This window comes from Colobus angolensis, unplaced genomic scaffold (assembly GCF_000951035.1).
Source record: "Colobus angolensis palliatus isolate OR3802 unplaced genomic scaffold, Cang.pa_1.0 Scaffold421, whole genome shotgun sequence".
NCBI classification, from domain to species: domain Eukaryota; kingdom Metazoa; phylum Chordata; class Mammalia; order Primates; family Cercopithecidae; genus Colobus; species Colobus angolensis.
Genome location: NW_012117611.1, coordinates 1,463,123 through 1,480,454, shown reverse-complemented (window position 1 = coordinate 1,480,454; position 17,332 = coordinate 1,463,123). Strand labels below are relative to the sequence as shown.

General features: G+C 35.9%; 1 protein-coding gene across 2 annotated transcripts in view; it reads right to left on the bottom strand.

Annotated features, from left to right (window-relative positions):
- Positions 1-953: 953 nt before the first annotated feature.
- The window catches only part of FRZB (frizzled-related protein), a 32,009-nt gene continuing 15,630 nt past the window's right edge, over positions 954-17,332 (bottom strand). Inside the window, exons 3-6 of one of the 2 annotated variants that reach the window (XM_011956686.1) lie at positions 9,412-9,477; positions 5,349-5,553; positions 4,894-4,957; positions 954-1,907 (exon numbers count right to left, since the gene is read on the bottom strand). In XM_011956686.1, the coding sequence (XP_011812076.1) occupies positions 1,791-1,907; positions 4,894-4,957; positions 5,349-5,553; positions 9,412-9,477 (452 nt within the window). In that variant the 3' untranslated portion in view covers positions 954-1,790. The remainder of the gene's footprint in view (positions 1,908-4,893; positions 4,958-5,348; positions 5,554-9,411; positions 9,478-17,332) is intronic. The other variant, XM_011956687.1, reaches the window with a different exon arrangement.

Below are 17,332 nucleotides of genomic sequence, written 5' to 3'. Positions count from 1 at the left end.
TGGCCACAATCATAGCTTACTGCAGCTTCAACCTCATGGGCTTTCGCCATCTTCCTTCCTCAGCCTCCCAAGTAGTGGGGATTACAGGTGCACCCACCACACCCAACTCACACTTTTCAAAGAGAACATTTGGATAGATGATTATTTACCATTTTAGGAAACTTTTGTTCACTAATGAATTTCATCCTTGTTTGATTATCCTTGTAGAAGGAAACATAGCACCATTTTTGCTTCATAAGCATTTTAATTTCAGCACACCACAGCTTAGAAATTTGGTTCTACTAATAACACACATGTAAATGGCAGAGAATGAAACTTTCAAGTAATTGGCACAGGCTCTAAGGAACTCTGCTGGAGGAAGGAAGTACAGATGCTCTTCCATTTACGATGGGGTTACATCTGGATAAACCCATTCTAAATTGAAAATATCATAAGTTGAAATTGGGTTACATCCTAATAAACCCACTGTAAGTCAAAAAATTGTTAAATTGAAGCATTGTAAACTGAATCATTGTAAGCTAGGGACCATGTATAAAAGCATCATTTGTTCACCACGGCCCCTGGGATCTCACTGCAGCTTGGGTAATGAGAAATGTCCAATTGGTTCAAAAGTCAAATAACTTCTCTCCTGACAACCATAATTCATTTTATAGACATTTTTCATTGAGCATTAAGCAGCCCAAATCCAAATGATAACGTGCAGGCCAGTTTGCAGGCCTGTATTTTAATCCACCTTGGGTGTGAGTGCACAGACACACATGTACACAAATACAGATACACACACACCAGAAAAAAAACAAAACCAAACCCTGCACATTTCATCATCTAAATCTACAGCATTTTATAGAGCTATGTACTTTTAAAAACTAACACCCTGGTGCATGTCCATACGTGATCTTTTCCTGGTCAATACGGCAATTCTGATTTCTTTTAAAAGACGAGAAAAAAATAAAGACTTTCACCAATGGGTTTATTTAAAAGGAAGCAAATTAAACAAAACTATGGTGATAACAGCAGATGTCTAGTTATAATTCATTTCCCTAATGCTGATTAATATATTCATGAACAAATCAAATGTATTGCCAAAAGAAGAATGCTACCATTAACACCCCAGCGGCTACTGGTTTCAGTTGTGCTTCTCAATCAGGCAAAATGTTTTTTCTTAAGCTCCTACTTATTTTGCTTCCTGCCAATCTCAAAAATAATTCATCTTGTGTGTTGTTTCCTCATAAACGCTTCCTGGAGCTTGATTGCTTTGCCTGTGTCACATTTGATTTCAAACTGCCATTTCACCTTTATAAACATTCGGAAGTCTAAGCAGGAGGAGAATGGCCAAAAGGCATACAAAAATAAGGCTGTAATTAGATCGCAGAGTATGTTTTACGGCATATCTAGCTTTCTGTGTATACCAGAAACCTCTCTTTGCATCCAATATTGCATTCCCAAGTGGGGTGCAGAAAGTAAATTAACATCTGGGGACTCCAGCAAAGAGCCTCTGGTATCAGCATGTTTAATTTATTCTTATTGCAAAAGAACAGTTTTTCTTATGATTAGTGAAATAGAAAACTCACAATATATTTAAGAGTCTGCCCCCAAACCATTACAAAGGGGTTGGGGGAAGAGAAAAGCAGAAACCAAAAGAGAAATAGAAGTAATAATCAGTTATCACATGATTTTTGTAGTAAACAATAGAATATGATGTGCAATAGTGCAATTTTCCTTTGCTAGTCCAGCAATGCAAGTAAGTCTTAATAGGAAGTCCACTGATGTTACTTTTTGTATTTCGGGATTTAGTTGCGTGCTTGCCGGGGGTTCGAGTTCCTGCCAGACTTCTGACTCTGAGTGGAATCACTATTGCTAGAATCACTTTTACTGAGTCCAAGATGACGAAGCTTCATATCCCAGCGCTGTGAAATTTAAAATAGAAAATAGTCACAAGCACATACCACCAGGGTCATCGTTGCCACGATTCTAACAACTGGGTCAGACTGAAGGTCAAATCTCTGAAACATTTTGCCACTTTTCCAAAAGTATAAATCTATCTCCCAGGGTAACAAGAAAACTGATGCAATATGAACATTATTCTCTGATTTTAATGAGCGCAAAGTTGCCCATCTATAATATATTTAGTAATGCTTTCATATCAAACCTTAAACTTAAAATGTCCATGTCTGTAAATGATGACAGAAATATCTCCCTATATCTCTGGGTATTTCCTGAGGTAACAGCCAGCAGACTAATGCTTCACAGGTACTCAACAAATGGAAGATTTATACACAGAATTTGAAGGGAAGGCTATTTTTCAACATCCTCTCTTAATACACGTAAGAACATAGCCTTTTAAAATCTATATGATTTGAGCACTGAAAAAAAATAGAAATTTTTTTGAGGGATGGGGAGGTCTCAAAAATATTTTTCTAAGTAATATCCACCAAGTACAATGAATAAAACAGACAAGGTCCTGCCCTCATTCTAAGTGTTACAAAGCAGGCATTAACAATGTTTTTAATAAACACAATCAAGTTTAGTAACATTTCATATTAATGTCAATAATGTTTTTATGTAATTTAAGTAAAATGGAAGTTATATTACATGAGGATAGGTAGGGAATACAAACTATAGCTGTACTTCCCAAACTTCAGACACAGATATCATATGGGGAATTTGTTAAAATTGCAATTTCATTCAGTAGGTCTGAGACAGGGCCCAAGATTTTCATTACTAACAAGCTCCCAGGTGATACCTATGTTACTGGTCCTGGGACCACACTTTAAACAGCAAGGACCATCAGATCCTTGGGTCAGATGGCCCAAGTTCAAATTCTAACTCCACCACTTACTGTGTCAAGTTTCTTGAACTTACTAGACCTCATTTTCATCATGTATATATTGGAACTGATAATAGAATCTACTTATAAGTAGAAGATACATCTGAAGATTGATAAAAATATAAAGTGCTTAGCACATAGTAAATTTGTTAGTGTTTTTCCATTATTGAAAGTAATTCTTCATTTTAGTATACTTTACTCCACAATCTTGTCTTCATATTTTAAAAACAGTCTGATTCTCATCTTCCCAAGGAAGTCCAAACATCTTGAATAGTCTGCTGTAAGAGACTTAGGTAAACAACCATTTGCATGAAAAAAACATAATAATAAGGTTTCTCATAAACCTTATTCTTGATTTATCCACTGAGAGCAAAACTCAGAAAAGAGCGAATTTGATTGGAAAAAATAACACCCTTCATAAAGGTCTTTTTACACATCTTCAAATCGACTGGAAAACTAAAATAGGAATCTCAATAATTCTGGCCAAAGGAGATTTTCAACCCAAACTCTTTAGCCCTCAATATCTGCATATGAATTTAAAATTGTTCAAATCATTGGTTTCTTTCCTTTAGAATATTTAAATCCAGACTAAGAATATAAATGACTTTACAATAATAACTCCGCAAGTCCCCTGCAGAAAACAATGGGAAATATTGCAGAAAGCAATGGGAAACAGGACAAACAAGCCATGTATCCTGTCAACAACCCAGTGATATTGTTTTGGTACCAAAAGAGGAGCAGTAAGCCTTGTTACATGCTTTGCAGCAGGGATGTTGAAAGCTCTTCCAACTGGTACAGGAATTTAGGACAAATTCCTGTTCTGCATTAGCAAGCAGAAAACCAAATTAAAAAGACAGTAAGAGATTCCAACATACTGAACAAGAGCCACTTTTTTCTTTAATAAACACCAAACTAATTGAAGAGAGATGCAGAGAGAATGCCCACAAGTCTGAACTTGAAATGCATCTCACTTTTGACAAATCTACTGAAGAGGGGAAGAACTTACTGGAGGGTAGCTTCTCCTTAAATAATGCCCTCTGCATTTTCGTAGGTCACTTAAACCCAAACGTGTCTGCCATGTCAAGTGCCAGATGTGTAAGATAAACCGCCCAGGGGTGTTTAACTTACCATGTAAATGTTTCCCAAGCCTTCAGACTTGCAGAAGGAAGAGGATGTATTACGTTTGCTACAGTTCCCACTCCCCCCACCCACCCACACATCCTTTGAGATTTTTTTGTCCCCCTATGCATTCCCCCACCCTATTCTTTTCTTTAAAACAGATTTGCTTAGTGCAGTAAGAAGAAACAAACCTTCTATAATACAGTAATGTACTATGTGATTTAAAAAAATGTATCAACTCCACAATCTAAGAGTTATTGGCTTAAAAATAAGGCTACATTACTGCTCTAAGGACCTAATTTGTTCAGATCTTTTATACAGAGATGAATGTAGCTACACTTTGTACATAGGAATTGGTGTTTATTCTTTGGGCATCATTGTTTATTTTTCTTCCCATCATTTATTCTCCCCTTCTCACAAACTGCAGTTTGTTCAAAGAAGCAATATCCCCAGGTTTAAAAAGGACTACATTTCCTAGCCTGTTTTGCAGCTAAGTAAAAGTTGCTTGATGAGGCTCTTGGAAATCCCTTTTACCTCCTCTTTTTCCTGCCTGAAATGTAGACGTGAGATTAGAGGCAGAGCAGCCATCTTGTGACCTCCGGGTGAACATGAGTACGAAAGCGATGCCTTTAAAAATGGTAGAGCCATAAGCTACAAGGAGCCTGACACCATGGAACCACCTGACCAGGACTGGACTACAGCTAGACTCCTTGTGAAGAGACATTAGGGCAACTGTAGTTAGATCTCTGATACACATACAGGGAACTCATTCCTTAAATAAAATAGACGTGAAAGACAAATTCAGCTGTAGGAGTATATAAACATATGCATACTAAATTTTAATATTTCTCCTATGGTTGAAGGCAGCTATTTCATTTCAATGACAGATGGCTGGTTTTCTACTTTTGTTTTCTGTGTATTACTTCAAACATAAAATACAGGCTTACCTTAACTTTTTTACCAAGTCGATCCTTCCATTTCTCAGCTATAGAGCCTTCCACCAAGAGTAATCTGATTTTTAAAAGAAGCAACCATTTTTGAAAAATTAAAACCTGTTACTGAAAAGTACAAGAAAACAGTGCCAAGAAAGACTTATATGTTTATTCCTGAATAGGACAGCTAAGATTTAGAACAGTACTTATTAACCATTTGTGAGTCACAGACCCCTTTAAGAAACAAAGGAAGTCATGGTCCCTCACTCAAGAAAAATGTAAACCTATAAACTACACACATACACCCATTCCATATATGAAATCAAGAAACCCAAGTAAAACTTATTTGTAACCCCCAAGAAGGTAGACAGATCCCAGTGTAAAAATGCGAGGGTAAGATCTCTAGAGAGAAATGCAATGAGGGTAGGATAAGCAAAGTAGTTATTCTGTATCCTTAAAGAGTGAATTACCTGGAACGTTCCTCATCTTCATAGCCCATGATGATATATTCCTCATTAACATTAAGTGGAGGGCAGAGGCAGCCAGAGCTGGTATAGAGGTTGACAGTATCCCGTGGAATGTTTACCAGAGAAGACTTTAGAATCTCCTTCACCTCCACTACTGCAGTCACATCATGGCACTTAGTCTTTATCTCTTTAACTTTAGCCCTAATGACTAGGATAAAAGACAAGAAAAACTGATAATAATATGACACATAATAGGTGCCCCATTCAAAAAAAGCCAAAGTAGGCTTCACTTTGGTTAATTCTTATCCACTTGATATTCAATGAACGGAACAGAAAAGTCAGCCAGATATTTTCGCCTTAGACTGTAGTGTGTGACATAAAACAACACACCTGACCTCCTAATGCCCAGCCCTTCTCCCTTTCCAATTTGTGGCTACGTATATATTCACATGTGTTTATGCATGTGTGTGCATGTGCTTTTGAGAAATTCATTTAGAGAATCAAAAGTTGAGTCAATAATCTGGTCTAATTTTTCTCTAAAATTCCATTTTGGATGTGTATATATGCATGTGCTGTTCCAATTGCTGCCAACAGGAATTTAAACTATGTTAATTTTACTGTATGAAAAGACCTAGTACTTAAATACGCTTTATTCCTTGTTGACATTCTTTTATCAGGTCTATTAACAGGTTTTCTCAAGTGGTGGCCTCTTTAGTGTTATAAAATTGTCCTGCTCAATAGTGTTCCCAAACTGGTCCTCCAATCTTTTCACCTTCCTCATCTCGGCTTGCTGTTCAGATATTAGCTCCTTTCTTTCTCTGTGGTCAGTACAGATTATCTTTTATATTCTCCTTTAGGTGGGCTACATTTTCTTCTTTGTTCAGATATTAGGTCCTTTTTTCCTTTGTGCTCAGCACAGATTATCTTTTATATTCTCCTCTAAGCGGGCTATATTTACTTCTTGAATAAAAATTGTCACCACTAGATCTTATTTCCTCCATCTGCTTTGAAGTCAGACACTCCAACGTTCCTTTCCCTCATGTGCTATGGAATATATTCTCAAATGTCAGTGGCACTATTTTACCTCTCTTGATGGATATATTGGCACCCAATTTATCTCACAAGAGTTGCTTTACTTATCAATGTAACAACAAATTGCCTTCAGTTGCAAAGTTAAAGTATGTGACTCAGAATCGAGAAAGTACAGATCTGCTTCTTTTCTGTATCTCTCCCTTTTAAAAGAGTCAAGTTGTTTAGATTCCTGCTTCTAGTAAATGAGCTTTTAAAAAGAGAAGTTTTAAAACACGAAGAAAGAAGTAAAAATGTCAATTAGTGAAAAACCAATGGCATTTCTCCCAGTGCCCTTATTGCTCCAGTTCACTATCCCTGGACATTATATAGAGGAAAACATGGTTTATCCAAATGAGTCAACGTTTCAAAAACTTCTTAGGCACATAACTGCAAACCACTTTAATCTGAGTACCTTCCCACATATTTTAGAAGAAAGTAATCTGTGAAAAATATAAAACCAGCTGATCAACCATTCCCCCCATTAATGCTCCAATTTCATCACACAAACTTATTCTACCAGTACAACACACACGACAGAAATTAAATTACTAATGAATTCTAAAAGCTGCACATTTCAGTTTTCAGAGAATTAGTTGCCTCAAATATGAGAACGTGTAGCAAACAAACTGTAACTACCCAACTGTCCTCGCTTGGTTTGACTGGCAAGTGGAACCCCTTTCTATTCATGTTCTCCCTATTCTGTATTTAACAAAAGCTAAGATTGCCCTTTTTGAAATGCCATTTGGGAGAATCAGATGAGACATTCTCAACCCCAGCTAGCAGGCATTTTTGTGTGTCCTGGCTTAAGTGAACGTGCTTCATAGCATCCATCAGCTATTAGAGATTAGTGAACTGTGCAAATGTTCTCAAACTAATGATTTATTTACCCAGTGTCCACTATTTTCATTAGAAATTTTTAGCACATGTACCCACTCCAAAATAAATATCTTTCTACAAGACCTACTTTTTCACTCAAGTAATTTTGTTAACACTTAAGGAGTTTTTCCCAGAATTAATCTAAATGAAATAGAGGTTTTTTCTGAATTTCCAACTGCTCCCACCTTGACTTGTTTTCTCAATGGACACATGCAGAAGATAAAAACATTTTGGAAGTAAAATATACTTCCTTTTCAGAGTTCTTCCTTCTATTTAATCATCTGAGTACCTCCCTTTCCCAAAGAAACTGTAAGTAAAGCCCAGACAAATGACAATCCTGAAACTATGATCAACTTAGCTATTACTTGGCTACAAAAAAGAAATTATCTGCTCCTTTCCATTAGTTATAATCCATATCCCATTTTATTTTATGATATTCATTCAGCTACCTTCTCTACGATCTTCATTTTCCATGACTTGTCATTCAACTTTTAACAAAAATAAAGCAACAACCATTGCAGCACTAAAGAAGCTAGATAAAATAAAACTTGATAATAGGATACACAAAATAAATATAAATAATTACATTTCCCTGATATAAAATGTATATGTTTTTATTCTTAGTGTTACAGTATATAAAAGTTCATATAGCATTTTTCAATCTTAACAAGCTAATCTCCTAGAAATTAAGGCCTCCCTTTTCCCTAGGGTTCTTCACATCAATCTGTAAAGAAGCGGGTTCTTAGATAAGCAGCCAGGCATTTGACTTCTTACATAAACATAACCTTACAAACTTACAAAGAGCATCCATCATTGACTAAGAAAAGCTACATTCCTCTTAAGAGGAGTAGCAAGCAAAACATAAAAATTAATTCCATTGAAGAAAAACTTGGGAAACAAGGTGGATTTGTTTTAAAGAGATTTAACTAAACCAAAAATTTTCAACTTTATATTTCTTAATACACTGCATTTTGAAAGATATTGAAGGTAACTCTTACAGTCTTATTCATTTCTCTCCTTTCAATTCCCAAAAGTATAGAAAAAATAAATCTGCTCTATATATCCTATATACTTTAAAATAGTGCACATAAATGCAATAATAAAACCCTATTTTAATAAGGTTCATTGTAAAATTCTGTTTAATCTCCATGTTTACTCATTGACTCAACATCAATAGTCTTATGCAGAGATAGTAACATATCTTTTATTAATACCATAGATATTAGAAAAAATCAAAATGCCTATGGAATACAGTAAATATCAGTCCCTTATGTATCAACCGGAAAGCTCTGTTAATTGCTCTTTCTAAATATAATGACTGTATAAATGAATTTATGACTCTAAAATATACGCCAGCATCCAAAAGTACATTGTGAACAATCGAAGAAGGGACAACTTAGGTTCAATAATCATTGATAAAATCGGGATGGTAATATATCTCATGGGGCAGTTGAGAAAATTAAAGATAATGTATGGAAATCACTTAGCACAGTCCCTGGTGCAAAAATGGCAGGCTTTTTAATCCTTCAGTTAAGTTTGTCAGCTACATTTGGATTGGTGGCTCTTCAATTAATATTTAGTTTATTAGAATGTCAGATTTTAAGTCAAGCTAGATAACAACACATTTCCTTAGCTGAATACCAACAACTTCTACAAGTGTTACTTTCCAAATTTGTCAGTGTTTTTCATGGGATAGGCTGACTGAAGAAATCAAGTTTGAGTCTTAACAGTTCCTTATACATCAAAGTGCTCTGCTGTTCACCCAGTGAAGCACAACTGATGGCCTATGCAACCCAACTTGAGCTCAAATCCTCCTTCAGCCTCCAGGTAGGGAAGAGTCCCATCTATCTTGATCTCTGTGTACTTAAGTGTATGGCTGTAGGATGACAATACTGCCTGATGTGCTTCAGCATCAACCAAGTGTTAAGCATTTTGCCCATGTGAGACATTTTCATTGGTTGGGGCAGAGGGAGGGACTATGCTTCTAAAAGTTGTCCTTCTGTTTTTAAGCCTTATTCTTAAATGGCTCCACTCATTTACATGTGCACATACTCATGAATGCACCCATACACCTTTCTTAACACAGCAGTTTATACATCAACCATGAAGTTTTCCTTACCATAGTTGTAATTATTCCGGAAATAAGTCTTCTGTGTAGCTCTAATAGGCTTACATTTACAGCGCTCTGAAAAACACATTTTAGTTATAAGCACATTTCCAATATTAGCTTTCTTTTGTTTACTCACATTTTTTGCTGAGACTAGATCTCAATTTGGTGGTGAGAAAGTTCTTGTCAATTCTGTGTGTCTGGCCTTTTTCTCCTGAAACTACATTCACATTTATTCTATCTACACGTCCTCTTATTCAATGTCAGTATGCTCATGAGAATGAGTTTCCATTCTCAACAAACCACCCAAATCCTGAGGAAATGCTATTCACCCCCATGCATGAGAACAGCATGACCCCTTAATCCTGAAAGAGGTATGCTTCATGCTTATGGAAATGTTAATATTATGAATGCCAACTGGCAGGCAATTTTCTGCCTATGCTCAGGTAGCTGGTTTACCCTGTGGACTACCACCTAATGTTCATCTACTTTTAACAGGCGACACAGCACTCCTCCTACTATTAGCTCCTAGATCTGAAAGCAACTCAAAGAGATAAGCAAGTGTTATTACAACCCAGTGAAGTTCTTAAGAGGGTCAGTGAGCCTCTTCTATAGGTAAAATAGCTACCATTCAACTCAATGGTGTTTTGGAGCTTGTTGGAGGAAACTATGCATGTATTTTGAGAAGAGAAATTTCATGTTTTAAAAATATTTGGTGAGTAGTGACCAGAATGCATATTTCATGTATATATTAGGTTGGTACAAAAGTAGTTGTGGTTTTGGCCATCATAATAATAACAATTCTAATTATCTCAAAATGTTTCATCTATAGGGTAGATTCATTTGACATCTTGGAGAGTAGATTGTTATGCCTTTTATAGAAGAGCAACACAGTTAAGATTACTTAGTTAAGAAATATACATCATAAGCATGGCAAATTGTCAGGAATTAATGTCAATATAAAAGTAGAAAATAATACACAATTATCTTAAAATATTTAATTATATATGAAGATTTCTTTAAATAATGCCCCCTGAGAAAGCTTTATTAAAAATTAAATGGTATGTGCTTCTCTTTTGACACAGAAAGGAAATAAGAACACATAAATTAGAGAAAGGACATCAACAAAAAAAAAGTTTCACTTAAAGGCATTTTATGGCTGGGCACGAGGGCTCACTCCTAGAATCCTAGCACTCACTTTGGGAGGCCAGCAGGGTGGGGCAGTAGATGGGGGAAGGAAAAATCACTTGAGCCCAGGAGTTCAAGACCAGTCTGGACAACATGGCAAAACCCTGTCTCTACCAAAAAAAATGCAAAAATCAGCGAGGGTGGTGGTGCGTGCCTGTAGTTTCAGCTATTCAGGAGACTGAGTTGGGAGGATCACTTGAGCCCTGGAAGTCAAAGCTGCAGTGAGCCAAGATCATGCCATTGCACTCTAGACTGGATGACAGAGTGAAACCCTGTCTCAAAAAAAAAAAAAGTTGTTTTATGTTAACATGGGGAACAATAAAAGGTAGGAGCTTCTGTTGACCACTGGTATTTTCTAAAGAAAATTAATTTTATTTCCAGTTGAACTTGTTGATAATACACTTTAAAGTAGCAGTCCAGAAAAGAGTATCACCTTTCCTGCCAGAGAAATAAGTATTTTTACTGGGGAGACATAGCAGCAGCAACTGTTGCTCTTGCCCATGACAGAAATGAGAATTCCTCAATACCACACACAGCTCCTTCCCTTGTTCTCCTGATAATTTTTAGCACACAATTTCTGTGAAGATCTCAGCCAATAAACAATGAATAGCATTAGTGCTTGTTGCTATTTTGACAAAAACTATTCCAAAAATAACGTTATTAGCAAAATGATTGTATTCTCATTTAGAAGAGAACAAAAAGTTACCCAGTTTTTGGCTTTCTGTACAGTATTTTATCCTGTACTAAAATGTTGTATGTATTTTCAAAGAGATATTCTTTAGATGAGAATATTTCTGAAGACATAAATTCTACGGTATTAGTTTATAAATTATCTTCATCCATATTATATATAGACTTGTGATGTTTCTATTAAAAATAAATATCCACCAAAAATAATGCATGTCAATAAATTACACATTTGTAATTCTTCAGAAATTTGCATAGGTTAAAATAAAAATTATTGGCAAAAACTATAGCAACTGTTACTGACTTGAGTCTAATTTGATGTTGTTACTTACATGCCTTTGCTTGGAGCATAAACAAATGGATTCCATAAAACTTTCCAGGCAGGAATTTTTAAAAATTATATTATAAAATGATTTAGTAATATTTCAAGTAGGCATTCACAAAGCTATGCATACAACTACATATACATAGCTAGACTATTACCTAATAGCTAATGAGCTAAGCAAATATTCTCAGGACTAAATTTTGCTCATCTGCAATATGCTTCTTATTTCTGCTGGTCTCCAAGGTGACAATGCCATACTAAATATATATTTTAAGTATTTATATGGGATAATATGTCCCAATCCCTAGCTCTTGACATAAGCAAATTATCTGTCTAGTTCAAGTAGCTTGAAAAAATGACAGTAATAAGGAGAAGCTGAGTTTATATCCACAAAGCTCAAATATGAAAGAACCTCCTCTCATTTATGCTTGTTCAACCCAAACATTCATATCTTAGGTTATTCATGAAAAGTGTACCTTAGATCAATAGATCTGAAACATAATCCTCATCTAAATTATGTTTACACACATCAACATATACATCCCCACAAGCCCAAGAGCTGCGAAATTGTGAAGAATCATAGAGGTATGTTGCATCCATTAGCTGTCACCTTTCTTGTGCCTGCTACTGTAAATCAGATGTAACAGTTTATTTTTATTATCAATAGTTGATTTCTTGATAGTCTTTTTGGGGGGCCTGTAGCATTACCATCATTTCTAGTTTAATTGCTAGTAATCTTTGGCAAAACCTAATGGCACAAGCTTTTTAAGTTTTGGCTTTTAGAATGAAAAAATGAAATCTATTATTTACTGAGCTTTGCACAAAAACCATTAGATACTGATTTTTCTGTATTTCACTGTTGAGAAGAAAAGCTTATAAATGAATTAGAATCTGCCTTGGTGCTTTACCTAAGGAAAGAGATATTTTAAAAGTTAAAGGAGTTGGTTTTGACAAAACAGGCTAAGAAGTAACAAAGAGATCTTCAAACACAGGCAGTTTTAACATTAGCAATTCATTTAGCTCAAAGCCTGGAATTAATACAATACCTTCAATTGTGGGACGGAGTGCAGTGCTACATCTTAGGAGCAGCCATGGAAAGGACAGAAAACTGTTTTCAGCTTAGTTCCTCCTCACATTCCCTCCACTCCTCTTGCTTGATGTTTCTAGTGACTCTCCTAATATTAATGATCTCCTACATATCTGCTAATGAACCTGGAGACTGTTTATTACCTAGTAGAAACGTAAGTTCATCACTCTTGTAGAAATCTGAGTTTGCAAAGTTAACATGCCCAGTACTTTGCAGAACTTGGTCTGCAATGCAAGGGAAATGCCCCATGATACACACGGTGCCCAAGCGGTGAACAGCCTCGTGGCCTCACAGTGGCTTCTTATAAAAATCAAAATAGTTCAGAGGAGACAAGAATCTTAGCCTTCTTTATTCTGTTTTGCTCATACGAATATGCTCATTTATTTTTTAAAAAACATAAGGATACTAGTATTTTTGATATGATCTTAGAAGAGCTAAAGAAGTCTAAGTACCTGATACAGCTATGAAATATGATACTCACTGGACCGTCACTGTTCAATGCAACCTTGTTTGAGTTCAAGCTTAAGTGTGATAAAACTTTCTAACTATCCCTGACCTTTGTTTGAAATTGAATGCTTCTGGGTCTTATCCAGAGCTGTAAGACTATAATTAACTTCATCAGATCCCCAAACTCTCATAACCTTTCACGTACCATGACTTTGGAGGACTACTATGTTTGAGTGGATATTTTTCTGTTTTCTCTAGGAAAAAAACCCTTAGATCTGTGCTCAGGATTTATTGTCAAAAAGTATGGGGAAGGAGAGAAGAAAATACAATTGTATTTGTGTTACAATTTCCTTTATAACTTTCTCAAGACTGACCCTTCCTAATCAGATCAGACTTTAAATCATTTTAATTTTCACCAGATGCACTGTATGTCTCATATCCTGGCATTTGACCCCTGAAACCCAGTTGGCCTCTTTTCCTCCATTTTAAAACTCATAGGGGCAAAACACAACACATTTTAAAAGATATAAAAAATAAAATTTTATAATTTGAAGATCCAGGTCCTTAACTATGACTTTTTTGCTGAGCTCTAGATCTATATTTCCAACTGCCTGTATGAGGTGTCTGTGAGCAGTTCCAAAATTTTTAACAGTTCCGTAATTTTTAGCATCTGGTAACATCCATAATACCATGAATTTGTCTTTCTTCTATAGAAATGATAGTAGTATCCTCTGACTCCACAACTCTGGTATATCCATGCTTCTGTAAATATGAGACGAGAAAGGGAAAGAGAACTAACATTTATTGAACCCTTTCAGTCACTTACATATGAATTCATTCATTCTGCAAATATTGGGAATCTGCTACATTCCAGGCTCTATAATAGGCATGTAGGACACATGATGGGCACTACAGACAATCCAGAAGAGGATAAAGACATTGAACAAAGAAATTATACACAAAATAATTTGTCATATGTGATACATGATATGAAACTAAAACACAATGTGTATGTGTAACAAGAACATATAACTTAATGACCTAAACTAGTCTGGCCTCCAATATACTGTAAGAAAATTATATTTAAAGCTTGAAACCTGAAAGGTGCATTGTAGTTCTCTAGGCAGGAACTACATCTTTATAAATAAGATAGAGAACATGAAGTCCATAAGGGAGACTGAGAAGGAGCGTCCAGTGATGTGGACGGAAATATAAGAGAGTGTGGAATTGAAAAAGGGTCTTCCAAAACAAAAGCAGGGTAGTCCTCTATGTCAAATGACCCTCAGAGCTAAAATGAGTTCAGAGAGAAAAGGTTCCACTAAATTCAACTGGCAAGGTGATGACTGAACTGAACCCTGAGCAAAAGAGAGAATAAGACTTTGAAAACCACAAGACTATCCATTACACAAGAAGGAAAAGGAGAGAAAGGTACTGATATTGACAAGTTTATAAATTAGTTGGTGGAATAATGAGGGAGTTCTTTCCAATGGCTTTTACCTTCTCATTGAAGAATGAAGTGAAGTCATCAGCTATGGGGAATGAGGGGCTAGGAACAGCAGGATGTGGGCATGTAAGTGTAGAAAGTATAAAGCAGTTATTTCATCAAGTAGAAAGGCAAACTTTTATAGCAGGTAAGAATGCATGGCAATCTTGATTGTCTATTTGAATTTTCTATCTTGAACTTAAAGTGAAACCAGTCATCTCAGTTGAGTAATTTTCTCAAATAACTGGAGCTGGGATTTGCCAGATGAGTATAGAAGAGGAAGAGAAAGCAAAGAAGTTGAGGGTATTTTCAAGGGTATCAGTGTTGCAGTAGACCATGGTATCTGACATAGACAAGAAAGGCCAGAGGCTTAGCAGATAGTAAGTGGCAGCTGATGGATAGGTAATCTCAACATGGTAGGGGGTGGAAAAAAAGGCAGCAGTGATGATACTGCAACAAATCATCTGGAATGAAATGAGGCAGCAGGCAAAGAGTGGGATTCTTAGAATTAATATTACAATGCTAGCACCCCTGCAGCATTAGAATTAATATTACAGTGCTAGCACCGCTGCTAGCAGCACTGCAAGGCCCAGAACTGCTCATGGAAGTGAGTGGCTGGGGTAGAACAGACAAGCAGGTTAGTAAAGCAAAGAAATCAGTGCACTAGATGGATCATCTGCCTTATCATCGCAGCTATCAAAACAGCAGCAGGAATGGATGCCATTATGGAACTTGTTCACATAGCCCTTAAACAGAAGATGGGCAATATACCACTTGGCCATTCAGCAGGTCAATTCCACTATCCTTCTAGAAACAAGGCGATGGTAAAACATCCCGAGATTCCACCCCAAGGAACACATTCCCTCTTCTCAAAATTGCAAGTCATCAAATGGACACTTAATGGAAAATCGACAGGGTCTCATTGTTCCTAGGACATTAACAAAGAAACAAAACACCAGAACCCTAGAGTCCTGATGTCAATGATGAAAGGGAAAAAAGTGAACAACAACAACAACAACACAACTCCTGCAGATTCAGAAATCAACTATAGTAAACTGGGAACCATATTAAGGAGGTTTGAATTTAGAAGTCATATTGGTATTATGCTCATACAAGGGTGTACCTTTACACAATTAGAAATAAAATAAAATAATGCACAGAACTCAAAGTCTCAAAAATGCCATGGTATGCCAAAGCAGCCAGGCCCGAGTGTGTACAGTATGCTTCCATTCACGTGAAGCTGAATAACGACACCCATCTATGGCAATGAAAATCAGAACTGTGCTTGCCTCAGGACAGAATGGATGATTGGACACCAGGCAATTTAAAGAAATTGTTCTTTATCTTGATCTGGATGATGGTTACATAAGTATACACATTTGTCAAAATTTAAATGCAGCATACACTGAAGATTTGTAGTATTTTACTGTAATTATTCCTTAATAAAGTCCCATTAACATACAAATAAGATATTTCTTTCATTTTTTTACAAAACAAAATGTGTCTTGACTTAGCAACATTCATTACGTATTTAAAACAATATTTATTTCCTAAACCTATACACAGGGCAAAGAATATCATATTAAATTTTATTTTGGATTACACTGGTATATGGAAAATGTGATGGAGTTGACTGGTGAACCTAGGTGATATAATAAGGCTTTAAAAAGCAAAAGTAACATTTGCTCAACTTAGCTGTAAAAACAAACCTCAAATATTGTAATAAAGGACTCAATTCATAGTAATTTTCACTTTGTAAAAGAAAATGCTTAAGACTGACAGAACTAACACTGTATTAATAAGAAAAGGAAATTCAGTTTATTCCTTTTTGTCTTCAGAAAATTTCAAGTAAACTGCCTTTCACAAGTTTTCTGGATCCAAGAGTTATTCAGAATATCCAAAATATAGAAAGAGTCAATACAATTATGCTTGGTTTCCCTCATGACTTCTGAAGTGTTGTTTTGTGATAGACTCTAAAGAAGTCAATTAACACAAAGAAAAGGGGCTTCACAGCCTTTAGAAGATTACGTGTCCACTCAATGCCAAGTACATTGAAAAGAGGTGAAAGAAAAGGGTGTGCCAGTCACGTATTTGCTCTTTCATTCCATGTCCTTGGCACATATTGTGCCTGATACAAGTAAGTGTCCCTTACATTTTTTATTATAACATAATAGATGGACATATTTTCAAGGTACATTGATATTTTTGTACATTCACATAATGTGCAAAGATCAAGTTAGGGTAATATCCACCACATTAAACATTCCTTTTTATGTTATGAACATGTGAATTATTGTACATTTTGAAATGTACAAATAGATTACTGTTAACTATAGTCTCCACACTGATCTATCAAACACTAGGTCTTCCTCCTAACTAACTGTATATTTGTCCTCATTAATCATCCTCTCTTCATTCCCTCCTCCACGTTACCCTTCCCAGCTTCTGGTAACCACAAATCTACTCTCTGGCTCCGTGAGATTCACTTTTCTTTTTTAGCTCCCACATATGAATGAGAACGTGTGGTATTTGTCTTTCTGGGCTTGGCTTATTTCACTTAACATAATGACCTCCAGTTCCATTTTCCTTCGAATGACAGGATTTCACTTTTTTTACACCTGAATAATATGTCATTGTGTATATATATCACATTTTCTTTATTCATTCATCCACTAATAAGCACTTAGGTTGATCCCACATTTTGGCTATTGTGAAT